This window comes from Ptiloglossa arizonensis, chromosome 10, assembly GCF_051014685.1.
Source record: "Ptiloglossa arizonensis isolate GNS036 chromosome 10, iyPtiAriz1_principal, whole genome shotgun sequence".
NCBI classification, from domain to species: Eukaryota; Metazoa; Arthropoda; class Insecta; order Hymenoptera; family Colletidae; genus Ptiloglossa; species Ptiloglossa arizonensis.
This window is the reverse complement of record NC_135057.1, coordinates 9,923,744-9,943,816: the sequence shown is the minus strand read 5'-3', so window position 1 is coordinate 9,943,816 and position 20,073 is coordinate 9,923,744. Positions and strand designations below refer to the sequence as shown.

Here is a 20,073-nt window from a genome sequence, read left to right as displayed (position 1 = left end):
GCGCGCGCGAGTAAACCGAGGGATGCGCGTCCGATAGCGCGCGTACGAGAAACGACGCGGGTCTAGACGGTGGCCAAGGATACGCGCAACGGGGAGTGGGTCCGCCGTGTGTAAAAACGCTACGTTTCTCGAGGACTCGGTTTCGCCCGTTTAAGAAACAACGCATCGTTCGGAGAACAATACCCGAGGCCTAACGTAAGCGCGGTGCACGTCCCGACGCTCGCCGTGGCACAAAGGAACGAGCGGTTTATATACGCGCGATCGTTCGATACCCGCGATCGTCCACGAACGACCGAGAAGGAAGTCTCTCGAGCGTCCTCGGCCCGATTCACCCGGTAATTATTTTTACCCGCGGGACTCGCTAATCCAATTATTGGCAAGGATTATCGGGCCAGCGGTAACCGTTCCCTGAAAAATACCCCGCGCGTCCGTTATGCATTCGAACGCGGCGAAATAAATCGAACCGTTTAACCTTTTCAGAGTGGACTGTAGCCATCGTCCGCGTAATGCTCGCAGACAATAGTCGTTCCGATATTCTCGTTCGGCTTTACACGGTACACGGGCACACACGCGCGATACAGGATCGTAAGCGAAATACTTTCCAGGTTATTGAGTGGTAAACTTTGTCGTGCGTGTGTTTTCTTCGTTCGCGAAAATTCAACCCTCTTCGCGTCGAATTCGCGACAATGGAAATGTAACGGGAACGATCGTCGAGAACCGCTCAACGTTTAGAACCTACCCCGCCACCCCGCGGCGAAAGAATTAATACAATGAAAATTTGGCTCCGCGATTCGCAAACACGGTCGGTTATAACGAGCACCGAGGGACCGATGAAATTTCCTCGTTATAACAATTACACGCTCCATCGACGACCAGTTAAATATGCCCCGATTTTTCTCGATTCTCGGCAACTCGATAAAAAGATACGTTCAAAGTACAAGAGAAGTATTAGGGAAAGAGAAATAACACGATTACGTAATTAATTATCTGTATCGATATGCACGCGTAAATTAAGATACGCTCCGTGTTAAACGCAATTTATCAGTTGGCAATTTTACAAGCTGTGTTAATCGATAATAAACACGATTTCGATCGGAGTTTTTGTTACGAGTTTCAAGATTGCGATAAAAACGCTGGGAAAACGAAGAATTGGGAATACGCGTGGATTAGAATCGTTGCAGCATTTTGCTCGCGATCTGCTCGCTGTAAGCACGAGTCCGAGCGTGCACGGGATGCTGCGTTACCAGCGAAACAACGTGTAGCAACGCGGCACGAATATGCAACGGTCGACCGATAGCACCGATAAATTGATACCGTCGCGGTAATTGTTTTCCGCGACAACCGAACGAGGGAGGTCAGTAACACCGCGCGAGTGACTCTAGACGACGGGGACAGAGGGCCAGACAGGTAATAAAAAACCATTTCGATCGGTAAAAGGCTTCACCGGACGGTGTTGCGCACGAGGAAGTGGGCGGTATCAAAAACGCTTCCGAGTTACCGAACGATATGGTAACGAACGCGTGTACAAACGCACAGCCACCGTGCACCGCGATACGAAACGTTGGTACGCGTATACGAACGATTCGGTGATTGTTTTTAAATCGAGCGTACACCGTTCGACTGAACGGAAACGAAGCAAAACTGTATCACCGGACGGTCGCCGAACGATTCGAATTCGTTGCGAAAGCTCGGAATACATCGCAGACGTTTCGAACGACAACGATTTCGAACGGAACGGGCAGACGTCAACGAGCGAACGCGCTCCGAAGCGTGATCGTGACAGACGAGTGACGAAAATGTGGGGTTAGGAGTGCACGACGAGTACCAGAGCGAGAATAAAAGGCGAAGCAGGGGGGGGGGCAGAGGGGGTAGGGGAAAAAGCCTTTTCGTAGCCAAATCGAGAGACGGAGAGACGAAGAAACAAGGAAAGCGAAGTAACTGCTCGCGACGAGCTTCTTCGTTGGCAACCCCCCCACCCCCCGAGAGCCTGATTTTTTGGATACTTACCCACGCTTACACGATAGTGCACATAAGCGAACAGTCATACATAGGCACACGCGCGCGCGAACGCAGGTACACGGGGCACGTACGTGCGAGCACACGAGCACGCACACACGCCAGCCATACGAACGAAACCCACACCCACTTACTAGTTGGTAGGTAGGTAGGACGCGGCGACACGCTCGGGGATATATCACTCTGTCCGTTAAAATACGTACGCGTCGAGATGCATACACGCGTACGAGTGCGAGAGCAGCACGCGTTCGTTTATCTAAGGTAAAGTCTCGGCGTCGACGTCGACGTGTGCGACGAGGAGGACAGCGGTGGAAGCGGCGGTGGCGGTGGCGGTGGCGGTGGCGGTGGCGGCGGCAGCAGCACCAGCGGTGGTAGCAGCACCAGCGATTTAAGCCTCGTTTGCCACATGCAGCGAGTCTCCGATCTGGGATCGGCGACGAACGCGAGAAATACACCCGGGAGACGGTGATCGCGTACCTCGGTGGCCGCACATCGGTACTCGGTCGTGTATGGAGTCGCGAGCGCTGCACCCCACTCCGTCTCGGTCGCTCGTTCTCTTTCTACGCCTCTCGCTCACTCTCTCGCTCTTTCGGCCGCCGTCCGTCTCTATCCTTCTTTTTCGTTCTCCGTCGCTCTCTTTGGGTGTCCGTCAGTAACCTAGAAAGCGGTGGCGGCGGCCATTCAGGATTACGGGACTCCGTCCGTACGTCCGCCTTGTCCGAGCGACCGAGCGAGAGAACGAGACCCACCGATCAGATACGCAACCTACGTCCCGTTCCGGCGACGATAATCCCACAATATTTCGTCCCTTTTTCGATCGTTTCCTTCACGGGGCGAAGTATCCGTGAATTTTCATGCCGCGAGAGGCTCACACGCACGCACGCACGCACACACTACGCTACGCGACGTTCGAAGATGCAACGACGTCGCGTTTACTCGCTGCTCGAACAACGATATCCCGATCCCGACCGCGTCGATCAACGTTCGAATCGTACAGAGGATCCACAAAATTGACACTGTACTCCCTTTTGGACGCACGCACTGCTCACTAGCCGCGATCTCGCTCGAGAGAGCGCACCTTCGCCACGACAGATCGGCGAGAGCACTAGTACAGAGCTATGGGTGTGCTTCTTTTGCCAACGTACCGTCGTTCCGGCCGACGCAATAACCGCGAGACCGGGCGACCCTCGAAACGACCGACTTCAATACAAAATATATTTACCCATTTGTGACAGATTTTCCGTACGAGACGCACCACATTAACGACCGTCCCCCACCTATTATCACATACAGACATTACCACACTTCGATTTTTCAAGATGGCGACGCGCCGTCGTCGGGCCGAAACACGATGCGGACGAACCGTAAAGTCGCGGCGCTACTGTCGCGCCAATCATCGACGCTCGGACCGCGTCTACCCGCGAACTTTTGAATCGTCGATACTCTCGGTGGCTCGGATACGACGCACGTCGCAAGAATTTTTCCGACGATTCTCGGGTGATTCGATAAGGGTGACGTCTAGGAAAGAATATGTCTTTTTGATATTTTTCTAAGAATATTATTTGACGCACACTTCGATACAGCTTTGTAACGTACGTTCCAACTTTCGTTTCAAAATATAGCACGATACCTCTACCAGTAGATATCTAATCGATAGCAAAATATTTTTGTAACAGTTCTTCGTAAATATCTTTGTCGCTTTTGAGGAACAGACAAAAGATAATTCTATCCACCTGCAAGTTTAAGACATTCGTCAGTACCCTAACGCGTTCTTTTCGAAATTGTACATCGTTCGAGCAAAATCTTACTGCGTCCGGATTCTCGAGTAGGAACTTCTTGACCGTTGACAAAGCTACTTTGGCAGCTGGTCTTTGCGGATATCCATAAATTCCGGTCGATATACAAGGAAACGCTATTGTGCGCAATTGATTCTCTTTGGCCAAGGCGAGACTATTTTCGTAACATTCCCTCAACTTATCTGACTTTTCCCCTTGCGGACCGACCGTATGAATAACATCTAAAATATTATACCTATGAAAGAGCTGTCCCTTGTACCTTATTGCGTATACTAACACTTCGAGGGTAACTTATAACCCCCGGTCATTTTAGCTTCTCCGACATGACATCCTCCCAACAAATCGCACTCTTTAGATAAATGTGGTCCCGCGGCTCTGCGAATAGCTCCGTCAACTAGAGAATATTTTACACCCTTTAATGAGTTACACATTACTATCTCAAGTATTTCTATCAAACGTTTCTTATGTACCTCCACCGCCGCCGACAAGAGACCGATTTGCAGCATTGACGATTGCGTCTATCTCTAGGAGCGTGATATCGCCCTGCCACAGAGACACTTTCTTAGCTATCTGCTCGTCGACTTTTTCAACTTTCTCAAGGGTCAATGCGCCGATGTTCCCCTGGTTCGTTTTCCAGTACTCCACCCATGTCGGAATATCATCCAACGTGACATAGTTTCCCTTATAGTATTTCCTTTTCTCCTCTAACGGCATGGACAAGAAACTCTCTATTCAAAAGAGGACAATGATAATAAACAACTCCCCGTGCTGTTCTTTTTCTACGACTCGCCGAAAGTAACCGTGATCGATGCATCGAGATAAGACCGACCGAAACTGAGAACGCAAACGCGTCGATCGATCGAAACTAACGAAACGTAAACAAAATGATCGTGTGCCTTACGTTTTTTCGCTTGCAACGACATGCTTGTTTCGGGTTTGACAGTTGTGGCAAAATTCTTTCCAAGCAAGAGTTTCTCAACGATCGGTCGGAGTACAGCGGTAACTGGAAAACGGTCGGCGAGCGTTGCCTGGAAATCAGAAACAATTTTCTTCTCACTACGCAGTTCACTCGACTCTCGGTATCCTGTCGGCTCTTACTCTGAGAGCGAACATGGGTTCCTTATTCTTCGAACGGAGAATCGTATCGATCGAAAAAACTCAACGAAAACTGCGTTGTTTTACTTCTATCCGTAAACCACGACCGTGACCGGCGAAAACTCACGACCTCTTTGTTGACGACGCAATGTGACTCAAGTGTAGACATCTGCCGGCAAATCGAACCAACTACAACCATTCCCGTATCGTACGTAGGCTCCATCTAGTACGAGTACCTACTACTACATTTAAATCGAGCTAATCCATTTTTACGACAGGTATTGTTACCGAAACGAACGCTCGGGTGAGATTAAATATAAACGTGGAACGCATTTGACGTAAAGACTTGTTGATCGTTTATGCATTCGTAGAGGTTCGTTTTAAGCGCTCAATAATTTTCTCACGTTCGTCGACCAATTAACGAACCTTTCGCGAAACGACCCTTTGAGAAAACTCTCGACTCCAAAAATAAAAGAAAAAAAACAATATACGAAATTAACCACCCAATGTTTCTCTATCGTTTGCAAGTAAAAACGATAACTCGTGGGAGAAACTGTTTCACGCTCGGGACGATCGAAGCACTACGTGCGAATGAATTTTACAAAGCTCGCGGAGGCGTTATAGTAGGTGTAACGGGTGTACGCACTTGTTGGCTAACGTTCAATGAAGTTGAAATACGCGAATCCGAATTTACCCTCCAGCGAGGCTTCAATTGCGCAAGAACAAACGACCGTTGTAATACTCGTGATTCGCATCGCGTATCGTAGTTTTTCCTATCTCGCGTACACGAATTTACAAACGAACCTACGCGAAAAAGTTTACCTTGTATACGTTACGCTCGGCCCGTTCCATCGGCCGCGCGGTTCTCGATTTTCTCGAAATTCGCCGGAAAATTCCACGTAACGATGGCTACTTGAACTTTCCATGCGACGTGACCGCCCACGCGCTCCTACGATGCACCAAATCTGTCCTGCGACACGGTTCCCGGTGCCCTTTAATTCGATGCGGGGGTGGTTTCGCTTCGCGTAGTATCTCATGCACGAGTTAACCATTATCCTCCAGTCCCGAAGATCGCGAGACGATCGACCTTCACGTTCTATTATTATTATTATTACAATGCCCGTATTGCACAAATTGGACGTTAAAGCGTACACCTCGTAACGGAGTAATCACGCGCAGGCTACTTTTACACCTAACCTTAAACCGAACGAGCAAATATAAAACCGGACGAAGGAAAGGTGGGAAAAGTTTGCGGAGGATGCGTCGATGAACGAAAGGTCAATATCGAGGAGAGAGTAACGAGAACGCGACGAAACGAACGACACGCGTGAACGAAGATCGAATCTACGAAGAGCGGAGCTATCGATGCGGGGAAGCGAACGAGTAAAAATAATGGGAAAAGTAATCGCGCGACAACGTAGAGTGGAAATCGAGTCAGTGGGACACGATACGAGAGGAACGAGAAGAGACGGTTAATTCCTATGTACAACGATTTTCCTAACCGGGGAGGAGAAATAAAGTTTTCTTCAACGAAAGAAGAGACCGTTTCTTTCGTTTGACGGGCGGAGATAAAACATCCCGGAAGGGGAAACGAAACCGGGCCAATCCACGGAACTGGAAATCGTCGATTGGATCCGTCGTGGAAAAAAAGGAAAAAGAGCTCCGGAAGCGATTCCGGTCGGCGGATCTTATCAATGGTGAGATCTGTGCGCTGAGGCCATTCATTCAGCGGGGACGGTGGTTCGATTCCGCAAGGGTTGGTCGTATTCTAACGCATCGAGTGAATGAAGAGGAACGCCGACGCCCGACGTCACCGGCAACGCCACCCCGAAGGGAACCAACGAACGAACCAACGAACGAACGAACCAACGAACGAACGAACGAACGAACGAGTTTGTCCGGTGCTTTTCCACGCACGCACACTACATAGAAAGGCATCGCAGCGCATGCTGAAAGCTTCGGCTATCGATCCATCTGCGCCCGAGCGTTCTCGCTCGCCTCACAAGCTTCGCGAACGTCGCCTGGGTAGAATCGTCTCGTCGTGCAACCACCACCGACCACCACCGACCACCAGCCGTAACATTTCTTTTTACACCCTCGAGACATCCCGATCGCGATCCATCGATAACGGAGAGCTACGGACACGGAGCAGAAACGATGGCGCGTCGCGTGGACTACACCGTCGGGATCCTCGTATTGTGTGAGTTTCGATACAATTATTGCACGATTGCTCGTGAAACGGTGCGAGGAGAAACGTCGTCGAACGGTACGCGACCACGTCCAGTGTATCGCGTCGTGACGCAATCATCGAAAGGTAACCGAGCTGTACCGAGAGATCGAGACGCGAGATCGCGAATTTCGTTCGCAAACGTTGCTCTCGTTGTACGCGATCGAACAGCGGACGACTTCCGAACGAAAACGCGTATCGTGACGGGTGTCGATCCGTAGGGTGGTTCTCTATTCATTTTTCATCGCAGTATCTTCGATTGTACGTGAATTGGTTTCTCTTCTCCTCTTCGTCGTCGACAATTCTTACTCTCGCGGTTAGAGCGTGTCGCGTTTCCATTTAGATCGTTGATCCACTCCGGGCCGGATAAGGAGGGGGTGTGCGGGGAAAAAATTGTAGCGTGACCGCATACGTGTACACTCGCGTGACGTATCTCCGGTCTGACCGAGCCGGAGAAACACACGTTTCTACGAATTATTTCGCGCGATAGCGTGCAACGCGAACGACTTTTCGTGGGAGTCAACCACCCCGGTCACTCTGTCGAGGGGGTTTGCTTGATTACGTGGAACCGTGTATTTACCGTTTTTCCCGTAAATTCTCGCGTGTCGGGTTAACGTACAATCGTTGGAACGTGTATGGTCATGGAACGCACGTCTCTACCGTAGGGTGTGTCTCGAGCACGGCGTTGAACATCCCCAGCCCTTCGTCGGTGCCGGAAAAATTCGAGGAGCCGCTGTACACGACGCGAAGAACCTCGAAAGTCTTCTTCGATCTGCCAGCACCGAATTCCAAGCTGCCATTGGTAAGAACGATTCGCCGCAGCAACCCTCGCTACGTCTCGAACGTAAACAGATCGAATATCCGTCCGGTTGGTACGGTGCAACAGCGAGCCGAGAAAATAATTACTCGATGAATAATTTACAACGGTTCGCGGAAGATTGCGTGGGACACGCTCCCGATCGATACGCACGCATCGGATACGGTGACACGCGTTCCAACGCGTAACCAACGCGAGAGAACGATTATTCGTAGGACGCGACCTTTCCGGTGGTCGAGGGTGGGGAACCCTTCCCGAGTCGTGTCGTCGTTATCGGTGGGTGGTAACCGTTCCTCCGTACACTCGATGGAACCGGTTCGTGTCTCGACGAACGGGTAACAACCATCGTTCCGATAACGTCGCGTTCTCGTAATCGGGGGAACCCCGGTTAAATATAGACCATCGGGCCTGGGCCGATGCAACACGAATAATCCACGATAAGAATCGCGCTCGGGGTCTCGACGTCGGCCCCGCGATCGCGATCGATAACTATTTTAAAGCGGGGATCCGTTTCGAGCGCAGCCTGTTGCTCGCCGAGTATTTCCACGAAACGGTGCCTTCGCCACGGTCCAAGCCCGTTACGCGGACCATGGATTGAACGCAACCTCGGTACTTGCACGCGAACCTCCTTCGTTCCGATTTATCGACGATCGGGAAGGGTACCGGTCGCTCGACGACCGACACGGGATCGGGACCGTGGAATCTCGAACGGTTAACGTAACGAAAAACGTAGAAATATACTCGATTATTTTTTCGAGATAATTAATTGGACAATGGTAAAAGATATTTCTTTTAGGACCCGGGGCAACCTTTCGGACTCTTGGCGTAGATTCTCCCGAATGTGCAAACAATCTACACGTTGCAACGATAATCGTTCGTAACATCGAAGAGAATTCGAAGAAATTTCTTGAAACGTACCCTTTCTTTGATAAATTGAAACGATATCTTCGAAAGATCTACACCAGGAGTTCGACCGAAATAAATATCTTAAAATAATATCTCGAGAGCACGGTGCATCGTCTTGTTAACCCTTTCACCGCGGAAGAACTTACACTTTGAGCCAATGTGCACGCTGAACGCTCATAGGTGTTTATCGCGCGCGATCGACCGAGCGTCCATAGACGCTGATAAACGGTCAAAGGGTTTCGAAGATTTCACGCCTGTTGTATCGCGAGGATATCGAAATTTCAATCGCACGTTCCTTTTATTTTCCAACGCGATACCGTTCTCTTTCCTTGCGCCGAGAGGGTTACGCGTCTCGACGAAACGATCGAAAATCTTCCCTTACGTGTACGTTTAACGTGAACGATGTTTCGAAGCCGGTGGTGAACTTCGAGGTATGGAGTACAACGACGATGCCTCCGGAATCGACCACGACGACGACCACCACCACAACGTCGACCACCACCCGCAGATCACTATTCTCCGAGCAACCTCACTACAGACTCAACGGAAGCAACGGACAAGCTTGCATCCTTTTGCAAGTCGATGCTCTGATCACGGTCCAGTATCGGACGAAACTCGGCGAAGAACAAGTAAGATCGTAAGGTGGAACGCAAATTTAACCCTTTGCGCTCGAGCGGCGCCGATACGCCAAAATTTATTAATTCGTTTGCGAATTTTGAATGCACGTTCGTACGACAATGTGTTTTAACGTAATGTTTTTAAGTGAAAATTATATTTTATAATTCTTCATCGTGCGGTATCTTCCGAAACAGTCTCCAACGTGCACTCATGGTTCTCGATTACTTGTATCGCAAAAATAATTAGTTCGGTGTCTTCCGCCCTTAATCTTTCCTTCTGAACGTACAGAACGATCTTTACTTTTTACATCTTCATAGTGCCGCGATATATGCAGTTTTCCGTTGGAAAATGTATGTTGAATAGATTCTTTGGGCATTCAGGTTCGTTCGGAGAAAGTATTAACTAATACGTAGTTGAATAAAGTATAAGATTAGTATATTTCCTTGTTGTGGTAGCTGAGAGCAGACATACGATCGCAAAGGGTTAAGCTACTGTACGGAGCTGAGAAATTGACCTCTGGAAATAATTACGAATTGTATCGTTCTTCGAACGCTCGTACACGTTCCTTTCGATCCAGAAGTTCTCTTTCCAGTTCCCGCATATACAATTTGCAATCGACTAAACGAAACACGGTTTCGCAGGAGAAGAGCATCTACGTTCCCAGCGACGCCACGGTGACCGGAAACTGCGACAACGAGAACACCGTGACGATGTCCCTCAAGTGGGAAACGTTCTTGCTATCGTGGAGCTTCGCCAAGGTATCGAATAACCGTACAGTGACAATTTTCGAGATAAATACAAATTTATGGAAGGAAGTCTAGATCATTTTTGTATATTTTCTCTCATTGGGTAACGAAGAGATTCTTCTATATATAGTTTCCTCTATCACAGAGGAGAAGTATTCCTCTGTTGCTTTCTCGTACTTCGGGGGAATCAATTACGCGAAAATCAGCGGGAAATTTTTCGAGTCAGCGATTACAACTACTTTGATTTGGTCTGGGATAACGACAAGCTTTTCTAGCGAAGGGAATACCGGTCTGTGGCCACGTTACGATGATCGAACGACACGCGAGACACAATTTACCAACCCTTTCGGCTTGGTGTTTTTCTTCTTCGTCTGTTTTTCTTTTTTTTTTTTTATCGACGCGCCAACACAACCAATCGTTTCTCGGTACCGCGATCGAGGTCACGTAAAGCTGCGTTGGGCTGCGTTCGAGCTGCACACGAAACTCTCGTTTCGAAACGGAGATCGATATAACCGCGGCCCTTTTCTCCTATACGATTCGCTCCGGGTTCTGTGAACGGATATAAATTCCGTTTCACGTTGTATCGTTCGCGTGACGAAGGTTCTCGCGACAATACGCTCGTCGAAACTATTTTATCCGCGATCAACCTGCACCGTGTACAAAAATTATTATTCGTTGACTAGCCGCGAAACGCGATTGCGATCGTCTTCGCCGTACGTTTTTATCGCGATTGAACCGCGAGCTCGTGAATTTATAGGGGTAGGAAAAAAATTCTCTCGGTTTCTTTCGAGCAGTTACCTGTTACATTAAACGATGGAGGAATAAATGATTCGTTTCGGTGCAATTATCGTAACGCTTGCACGTGATTATACGTACTCGTTTCTTTAAGTAACGAGAAAGAAACGTACGAGATTACCACCGTGTTACGTATCTCTTCTCGAAAATATGTTCACGAAACGATTCGATAGTACGTTCGTTTCGGTTCATCGTATTGTAAGAATCGTTCGTTTCGATAAACGATAAAATAAATGAATCTTTCAGACACCTGGCGGTGAACGATGGTACGTCGAGAAGATCGAGCTGATCTACAGTTCCAACGATCCTCACTTCGAGCACATCGATCAGACACGTGAGTCGAGTCGTGTGCCGCGGCCGAGGTTTCCACGTTCGCGCGACAACCTTGAACTGACTCCGATTTCCTTTCAGTTCAAGGCAAGACGATCAGGTTGAGCACTGGACAGAAGCACAGCGCCATGTTGTTCCCAACGCCAGTTGGAAAGTCGTATTCCTGCACACAGGAGACGGAAATACCCCTGACCGATGGCAAAAATCATGGCAGCGTGATCCTCAGGTATACAGTCTCGATGCGCGATCGTCGTTTCACTCGTGATGGTCTCCAAGTCTGAATCTTTCTAGAATTCGTTTCTCTCGGAGAAGGAAAAACTGATCGAGTCGATGCTAAAATTTGTGTTGGGTTCGGGTTAGGTAATTTCACCTGGAAAAATTGGAAAAATCGATCGAGCCAACTTCGATCTTCGCTCGTGATCGAAATTAAGATTTGGTCTGGATTGGATAATTTTTCTTAGAGAAATTGAACAAACTAATCGGGTCAATTTTACACAACACTATCGCATCTAAATTGGAGTTGAGTACGAGTTAGATAATTTCACCTGGAAAAGTAAGAAACAATCGACCGAGTTGACTTTGATCCGTACTTTTTCATATCGGAATCGAGGGTAGATCTGGATTAGGTACTTTAAATAGCACGATTCTGATATTCAGTATCTATTCTTTAGAATGGAAGGACCACGGATCGGTTAATGATACGAGACTGACCGGCAAACTTCGAAATTTTTCAGAGACATGAAGCTGCAGCCGTTCAAGTTCAAGAACAACGAGTTCGCGGCGGAGTTCTCGTGCACGTCGTTGAGCGCGCGCGGTTTTCGAGATGAAACCGCGCCAGTGGCGGTCGGCTCGACGCTGGCCGCCGCGGTGCTGTTGACCATCACCGGTTACGCGGCCTATCGTTACTTCAAAGTGAAGAAAGTCAAGTACGACACCATGGAATAAGTCCACGGAGAGACGCCCCAGACCCCTACGAAAGAAAAGAGAACCACACGCCCCCGAAATCAGTTCCGAGGACGACCTCGTTTTTACGAGATAATAATCGTATCGTCGTCGTCGTCGCGTCGATTTTCTTCCACGATGTTCGAGCGATCGTTCCAGAAATGGAATCATAGACGTCCTTTAGACATCATCCTAGGATAACCCCGGAACTCGAGCGTTCGTGAATCAATCGACGTTCGAAACGACATTTACACACGCGTCACGTTCTTTTCGATTCACCGACAAGCATGGGAGAACCATTTTCCATCGACCGTTACGTTTGTACCATAAACGCGTCTTTGATTACCGAATTGTCAGTATTTAGTTCACGCTCGCGATACGCCCCGATATACCGCGTTGGAATTTTTCTAGGATCAGAGCGTGGAGACAGAGCGGATTCTTCTATCCGCGTAGAATCAAACCGTCTCGAGTAACGAAACGTTATTGTTGCAAACACCCGTTAAATTTTCGTTCCTTGTCTACCGCTCGATTCGAAATTATGGAACAAAATTCCGTGTAAATTGACGGAGAATTTTTCTTTATTTTCTTTTTCCACGCTCTGTCGCGCCAACAGCGTTTCATCGTTCACCGTGACGTATTTCGCGCAAAAAGTATCGCGAGATTTCTTCCATCGAGTACACGGACACCGCTCGAAGCGTATCTCCTCGTCAGATCGCGTCGCGAGCGTCGTGTTCCACGTGTTTCATTTCGCGAGCTTCCCTTCAGCTCATCGGGTTCGAAGTCTCGCGTGGGACGTAGCCCGAAAAAGAGAAAAGAAAAAAAGAAAAACAAAAAAACAGAAAAAATAATACGAAAAATTGCCCTGTCAGGCAGCTGAGAACTTACAACGGAGTTGAGCTCCGTTCGCGACGAAACGGACAATTTTCGCGTCGGTCGCGACTCTAATCTATTGCTTCGATAGTTTTTCTCGTCCTTCAACGTTGTAAATAATGTATTCAGCGATCGTTGCCGAGCCGTTATCGATTCACTCCTCTCGCGTGAGAAGATTCTGCATTTTCTTCTTTTTTGTTCAATCGAACGTACATATCCGTCTCAGTAGTAACGTATCCTGTCGATCGTTGCTTCGAAGAGACGAAACGAGAACAGTCGTACGCGAAAGTTTCCATTTCTTTTTTTTTTTCATTGCTATCAACCGTCGTATAGATTCCCGCGTGCACGTAACGATCGCTAGCGTAGGTCGTTTATCATTTCTATCTTCTGACTCTCGATGTAACATATCGTGTAAATATGTTTGGGCGATCGACGAAGCTGGCGAACAGGATCGGTAGTCCGTACGATTTTTTACCACTCCGTCGTGGATGGGATCGTCACTCACCCGTTGTTTTCCATTTTCTAAACGAAACCGCCGATCTACCGCGGCGCGAGCCAAACCCCCATAGAGGGGTACTTGTATTCGCGAGCTTCGACGATCGCGCGGAAGTTTTTCGACGATCCTTTAATATGTCGCGTGCATTCATTATTAGTCGATGGGATAGTTCCATTTCAACGATATACTTAGCGCGTAAAGTCGTGATTGGGAGGGACGCGTCGAGTCGAATTACTCGCACGAGTTCGCGTACCCAAGAACCGCGATCGGGCATGGATAATCCTCGCTATCTTCAATAATTACACTTCGTATCAAAGATTACGTAGGTTCTGAGAAGAGAAGAAAAACACGCGAAGGAGACGAGTTTCTCGAAAAAGAAAAAAAGAGAGTCAGAGAGAGAGAGAGAGAGAAGAGTGGTGAACATCGATGGAACAACAATAACGGAAGGGTAACGTCGAATCGAACCGATCCGCGCCAATCTCACGCTGGATTATACATATGTAGTTATAGTTAAGGAGCAACGGCGTACCTAAGTGTGTAACCCGTATACGCGGTCGCGCGCACGTGTCACCGCGCGTGCACGCAACAACGCGGGAAGGAGGCGCGTAAAAAATTTATTACAATTATCGATATGTGCGTAACATATGACCTCTGTCTTCCAAGTGCATATTAAAGTTGAAATTTCGTGTGTAAATATATAAATACATACATACATAAATGCGTATATACATGTATATATATACACGTATGCTTATATATATATACACACATATATACACACGTATGCGTATATATATACACACATACACGTATTACGGGGTATATATAATCGTGTATCGTGTTTCGTGTGACGAAGTCGTCGTCGCGTCGTTTATCGTTGCCGATTCGCGAGTCTGCGTCGGCAAGAACACTGGAATGTGTTTCCCTTTTCGCGCGATTCGAGGAATTCGAGAGGTCGGATGATCCCTCTGTCGTACGCGAGATGTCTCAGCGTTCCGACCTTTTTTTTTTCAAGCGGGGTGACGAGGAAACGAACGTTACTCTACGATACGCCCGTTATATTATATCACGGAGATGGTCTAGATGTAATTTACGAAGATGTATTTTTGTGCTGAAGCCAATCTCATCATAGATATTATTATTATTTACGGCTAGGGATTAGGAACCGTTCACCCACCTCAACTGACGCGATCGGAGGAAAATATCGCGCGAAACTTTAAGCCGATCTTCCACCCGAGCGACGGTTGCTTGTATGCGGGGTAAACTTCGAGCGGTGGCCCCCAATCGGAATCAGCGAGGGTGTACGATAGACTTCCGCTTAATCTGACGGATAAACGATCGATTGATTCGAAAATACGAACCATGATAGAGAACTTAAACATTCAACGCGATAGAAGAGAAGATCAACCGGAGAAGAACTCTGTATCGAATAACTCTGTATCGACATTTTCTTGCTAATCGAGAAAAGTGGTCGGTTAAAGCGGAATTGAATAATCAGAAGTCTACCCCGTTTAAGTCCATTTTGATATCTTCGATTGAACGATATCAATACATGGAAGATTTAAGTTCTCTCACCTATCGGTTGGTGTTCTCGTGATTTTTATTTTCAGGTGAGAGAACGTCCGTGTAAGACGATTTAACGCCCGTTGCTCGAAGACAAGTGGAAGTACGGCATAATTCGTATCGTTGCGAATACGAGACGATCGAACGCAGGTCCGAATTAGCGTGTAGACGAAGAATCGAGAGAGAAACGTAGGTTAGTAGGATTAATAGACGATTATCGAGCGAGAGTTTTCGATCGTGGTCGGTTCAGGTGGGAGAGTGGCTTTAGTCGATCCGAGATGTCCGTAAGTTTGCAGCACTCGTCGTTGCGGTCGCTGGACACCGAAATCAACGAGGTTGCGTTTTTATCGAAGAAAATGCTTAACGGTGGGAACACGCTGGCAGTGGAAGAGCGCAAGTATTCGCGTGAGTTTTGTTGAAACGAAGTCGAATTACGAATCATATCGCTTGACCTATTTCTGCAAACGTTAAGTCTCGTAGTAATTATTGTAACGCGTCACGCGAGAAGCAAGCACGGAACGACAAGACGGATTACGGATTATGCGCGATACAGCGACACGGTGCGTAACGTGCGGCTATTAAAAAAATTGTATCGTATCGATAAAATAAAGGCTGTTATACAAGTTCGTTGGTTGTGGATAATCGATCGCCCGACAGTCATTGATTACCAGAAGATTTTCACCCTCGAGTATTCCATTTCCACGGTAACTGTTACAATTACCCCGGTCTTGTGCGAAATCAGTTTTTCGATCCACTTCATCGATAATAATTACATCCTCATTGCGCGCATTAAAAAAAAAGTGCGCACTACTTGCGCGAAAACACTTACTCAATTACGTCCCGATTGGGCGCAGCAGGGAGAAAGATACTTTTTATCCGGACGCAATTACGCAAACGATGCGTCGAAGTGGCGTTTCACGGATACAGTGAAATTTGCACGGGCATTGTGGCCCCCGTAATAGCAGATGTCTGTTTACCCCGGAGAAGGGTCATAGGCGACATAATAATTTTGGCGGACGGCCGTGGAAAAGGGCGTGAAAAGTACAGTCAAGCGGGCTTATGCTCGGGGACCCTCGGGGCCTTTGCGCAACGCGACTCACGGTTGTCGATAGTTTATTGTCGCGATGTCCATTGAAATCCTCGTCGACAATGGACCGAGCGGGCAGATCGCATTGTCGTCGGCGTGCATCTCGAACCCTCTGAGCCTCTAGTACCGGAGCAGTCGAACAAAATCGCTGCTAACCGAGGATTACATCTCTTAATCTCGGATCTTGCACGGCCTGGCTTCCATTTCCGTTTCTCCTCGTAATCGCACGAAATCGCGTGGATTACTCCTGGTCGGAGAACCGTATCGTAGGATCCGTTAACGGGCGAGATTCGCGGGAAATTTCGTCCGATGGAAACGAAACTCCGTGCGTTATTCGAGAAAGTTCGTTTCCTTCCACCGCGGAGACGCGCAACGACAAACGACGACATCGCGAGATACGATGGGACGATCGCGGGACGAACGGGGCTGGTTGGCAAGATAATTGAGCGTAATTGGGTGCGTTTGATGACAGATGTAATCCCGGTGAAGGTTGGAGGCAGAAGCCAGGGACGCAAGGGGAAAGGAAGAAGGGCGGAATGGGGGGATGGGGATGGTCTATAATTTATAAACTAGGGGCTGTTTTCGGGTAATTGCAGATAACGATGGGGCGGTCCGGATAACAAGCCGACATGGGAGTCACTGGACACCGTGCCACTCCACCATCCACCGGTAACACCATAACCTTCGTTATATACGGCTATTCTCTGTATCGCTCCTCTGCATCGCTGTCCAACCATAAGTTACGTCGCGCGTGACATCGCCGCGAGGGTTTGTCTAATAAATCGCGGTTTCTAGTCTCGCGCGTCTCTCTCCACCTTTGGTTTTCGGAACCAACGTAACCTACCGTTCATTCGCGGATAGAGTGTCGCGTTCACTCGCAATTATCACCGTCACTGTTACGGTAACGCTCTCACGGGGCGACACGTTTTCGTTTCAGGGCTTTTATTCGCGATCGTGTTTTCGTTTACAAAAATTTGGAAATTTACCTCGCCTGTACCTCGTGTTATCGATTCGGCGAGAGGTGGACAGCTATTCGAAATATTACACGTTCCACGATGATACGTATACTATCGACGAATCACGTTAAATTCGTTTAATCTTTTGAAAGTCGCAACGATTTTCAATTCGACGAGTTATTGCTCGTTACGTACAACACGAGTTACATATAGTATTATCGGGACGTTGTGGTTAGAAGAAAACACTCCGAATCGACTCTTGGGTCATTCGACGCGCTCTGTAATTCAAAGGGTAGCGTATCCGATCCAAAAACTTTGATCGTACGGTCGTACAGAGATCGAGGGAAACGTTCGAGGTAATTCATCTTCGATTGGACGAAATCGGAGCAAACTCTCTGACCCAGTGCAACAGCTATCGAGTCCGTGGCAAGACGCGAGGGCAAGTATCGCAATTACGATAGAGCGCGCTTAATCGATCGGAAGCTCGGGCGAGAAAAAGACGATGGTGCATTTCGTGGCGCGTAACGTGCCTTTAATGGTCGGATAGGCTTCGAATTTCCTCTTTAAAACGTGCTTCGCACCTTGTCGAGCGGGAATAAGCATCGGCTGGCAGTCGCCTCGCCGGGAATCCATTTAGCACGGACAAAAGGCGCCTCCTCGACTACCTGGATTCTACACCTTCCCCGGGGTTTAGGCCCGTGTAATGAATTGCAGCTATATTTTGACAAGTTCGTGGTTTCCGAGTGTTTACGGTCGAGTGGACACAGACGCCCGGTGAATACGCGGTAAACGCGGAAAACAAATATTATGGTAACCGAGTTTGGGTGTCGATTGCCACGCGCACGAGGATCGTCTAAATTTCCAAACATTCGTGTTTGAAACACGACCCCGGACGTTTGTTGTCGTTCGATCGAAGGAAACGGGACACACTTTCGCGGACACCTTCAGTCTTACGAAAGAAAGCAAGAAGAAAGGAACGACCGGCGAACCATTCCGCGACTCTCGTTCCATTAAATTTCTCGTCGGTTCGGATTTTGCACCCGTACGCTCTCGCGACTGTATTCTACAGGCAGATCGATGAACGCTCGTAGCCAATCCGTGGCGTGCACCGTCAGAAACCGGACACTGGTTCATCATATAGACATTACAAATTTCAACGAAAATTCAACTCCGCGAACGAATCGGCCTTAAACCGATCTTCCGTTCGATTGCGCGAGGTTTTCGAGTCGATAAGGGACCGAGGTACGTACCGAACGCGACAACTAAAAAAATACGGGACCTTTGGTGTAGCTATTACAATAGCTTCGATTAAGGAGGAAAAGAATACGATGGAGAAGGAGATTACTTACACGGTTCGGTGTTGCTTGAGTAAAAGATAAGAGAAACTATCGTAAGTCGAAATAGTGGGGAATAAATAAAATTTTCAATAATACAATTGGAGAGAATTTATCGCGAGAGATTGAACGATATCCGAGCTCCGTTATTTCTGATCGACCTGTAGAGATGGTAAGGGAGTCTCGCATCTCCTCGTGTTATAATCAGTGGGAGGTAGGTACACGTGGATGGATCGAGACGCTTCCTGGAGACGCTATAAATACAATTCCCGGAGGTGTGACGCGATAATTACTCAATTCCCACAGCGTGGTAAGTATGCAGTCTGGTCAAGTTGGTGGTGATAAGCCGATAGAGAAACGACGCCGCGGCCTTGGGGCCGTCTGCACGGTCAGCACGGTGAAATCGTCGTAATAGCGTTTCGTTTTCGTCCGGTATACGTCAGCTACTCGGCTCGTAACCGGCCAATCAACGAGCCCGAATATGTATCGTCGTCGACGAGAAAGTCGCGTGAGTTTCCGTCGCGTTACAAACGCTTCGCGTACCACGTACAAAACAGATCGAATTTATTCAACGTGGTCTCCGGTTACGGTGAAACGCGTCGAAGGAATCGAAAATTAAACGGAAAATGTCCATCGTAGGGACCGTTGCTTTCAGATCGGCACGATTACCTTAATTCACGTACCCCGAGTTCGTTTGCTCTATTTTCTAGGGCACGGTGCAACATCGACGATATCGATTCAATCGAAAAATAGTACATACCGTAAAACTTGGAGGATTTAATTTACAATCATTTCCGTTCTGTACATTTTTAACGCGGAAGCAACGCAAGAGGGAGATATCGTGCGCTTTATGGTTACGGTACGGATGACCTATCTACTCGATCCTACTCGAATCGATCTACGGGAAAGATGGCGTCTGTTTTCGAGAACCAAACACACACGTTCGAAGAGGTAACAAATCCACGCGACAAATTTAACTATAAATTTTTACAGTTCTCGAGGCGAAAACAATCGGTGGACACGAAACCGGGGTGCAACCTCTAATTGAATAAATCTTGGTCGCGGTATGGACGATTTCATCGTTTGATAGCCGTCTCCCGACCGAGGGAGGGGAGGATGATACACAAGAGAGGGGGAATGTTCAAAGACCGACGACCACGCTCGTTCGCCTATGTGCGCGTACGCGAACGCGTGTATCTGCCCCCATTGGGGTGCCTGACGGATACAATGATGTAACGCGACACCTGCGAAACGTCCCCCTCGTTTCGCATTTTTTACCCCGTCGCCGTCGCGGCGCCGCGAACGCATAAGCAACGAGAATTACCGACAAATTACTGGAAACGAATTTCCATAGCGGGGTGGTTCGACGACAATTTTTCGTTACCGCGAAATCAGCTGATCGGGTGACGATCGAGCGGAATCGGTGTACTCTTGAAATTCGCACGTTTCTCGGTGAATTACACGGGTCACGGTGTTGCG

The 20,073-nt window shown here is 48.3% G+C and overlaps 2 protein-coding genes across 2 annotated transcripts; one reads left to right on the top strand and one right to left on the bottom strand.

Moving 5' to 3' along the window:
• Nucleotides 1-3,557: 3,557 nt before the first annotated feature.
• LOC143151976 (macro domain-containing protein PG1779) lies at nt 3,558-5,067 on the bottom strand. Its single transcript, XM_076321555.1, has 6 exons — nt 4,911-5,067; nt 4,714-4,840; nt 4,283-4,540; nt 4,090-4,206; nt 3,825-4,033; nt 3,558-3,749 (listed from the first exon to the last, which is right to left on the bottom strand). Exons 1-6 carry the CDS (start codon nt 4,923-4,925, stop codon nt 3,663-3,665), a joined length of 813 nt encoding a protein of 270 aa, XP_076177670.1. The 5' UTR covers nt 4,926-5,067; the 3' UTR covers nt 3,558-3,662.
• Nucleotides 5,068-6,922: 1,855 nt separating this feature from the next.
• LOC143152202 (lysosome-associated membrane glycoprotein 5) lies at nt 6,923-15,844 on the top strand. The gene is made up of 7 exons (XM_076322049.1): nt 6,923-7,107; nt 7,800-7,936; nt 9,271-9,486; nt 10,117-10,233; nt 11,263-11,350; nt 11,428-11,572; nt 12,081-15,844. Exons 1-7 carry the CDS (start codon nt 7,065-7,067, stop codon nt 12,289-12,291), a joined length of 957 nt encoding a protein of 318 aa, XP_076178164.1. The 5' UTR covers nt 6,923-7,064; the 3' UTR covers nt 12,292-15,844.
• The last annotated feature ends 4,229 nt before the right edge of the window (nt 15,845-20,073 follow it).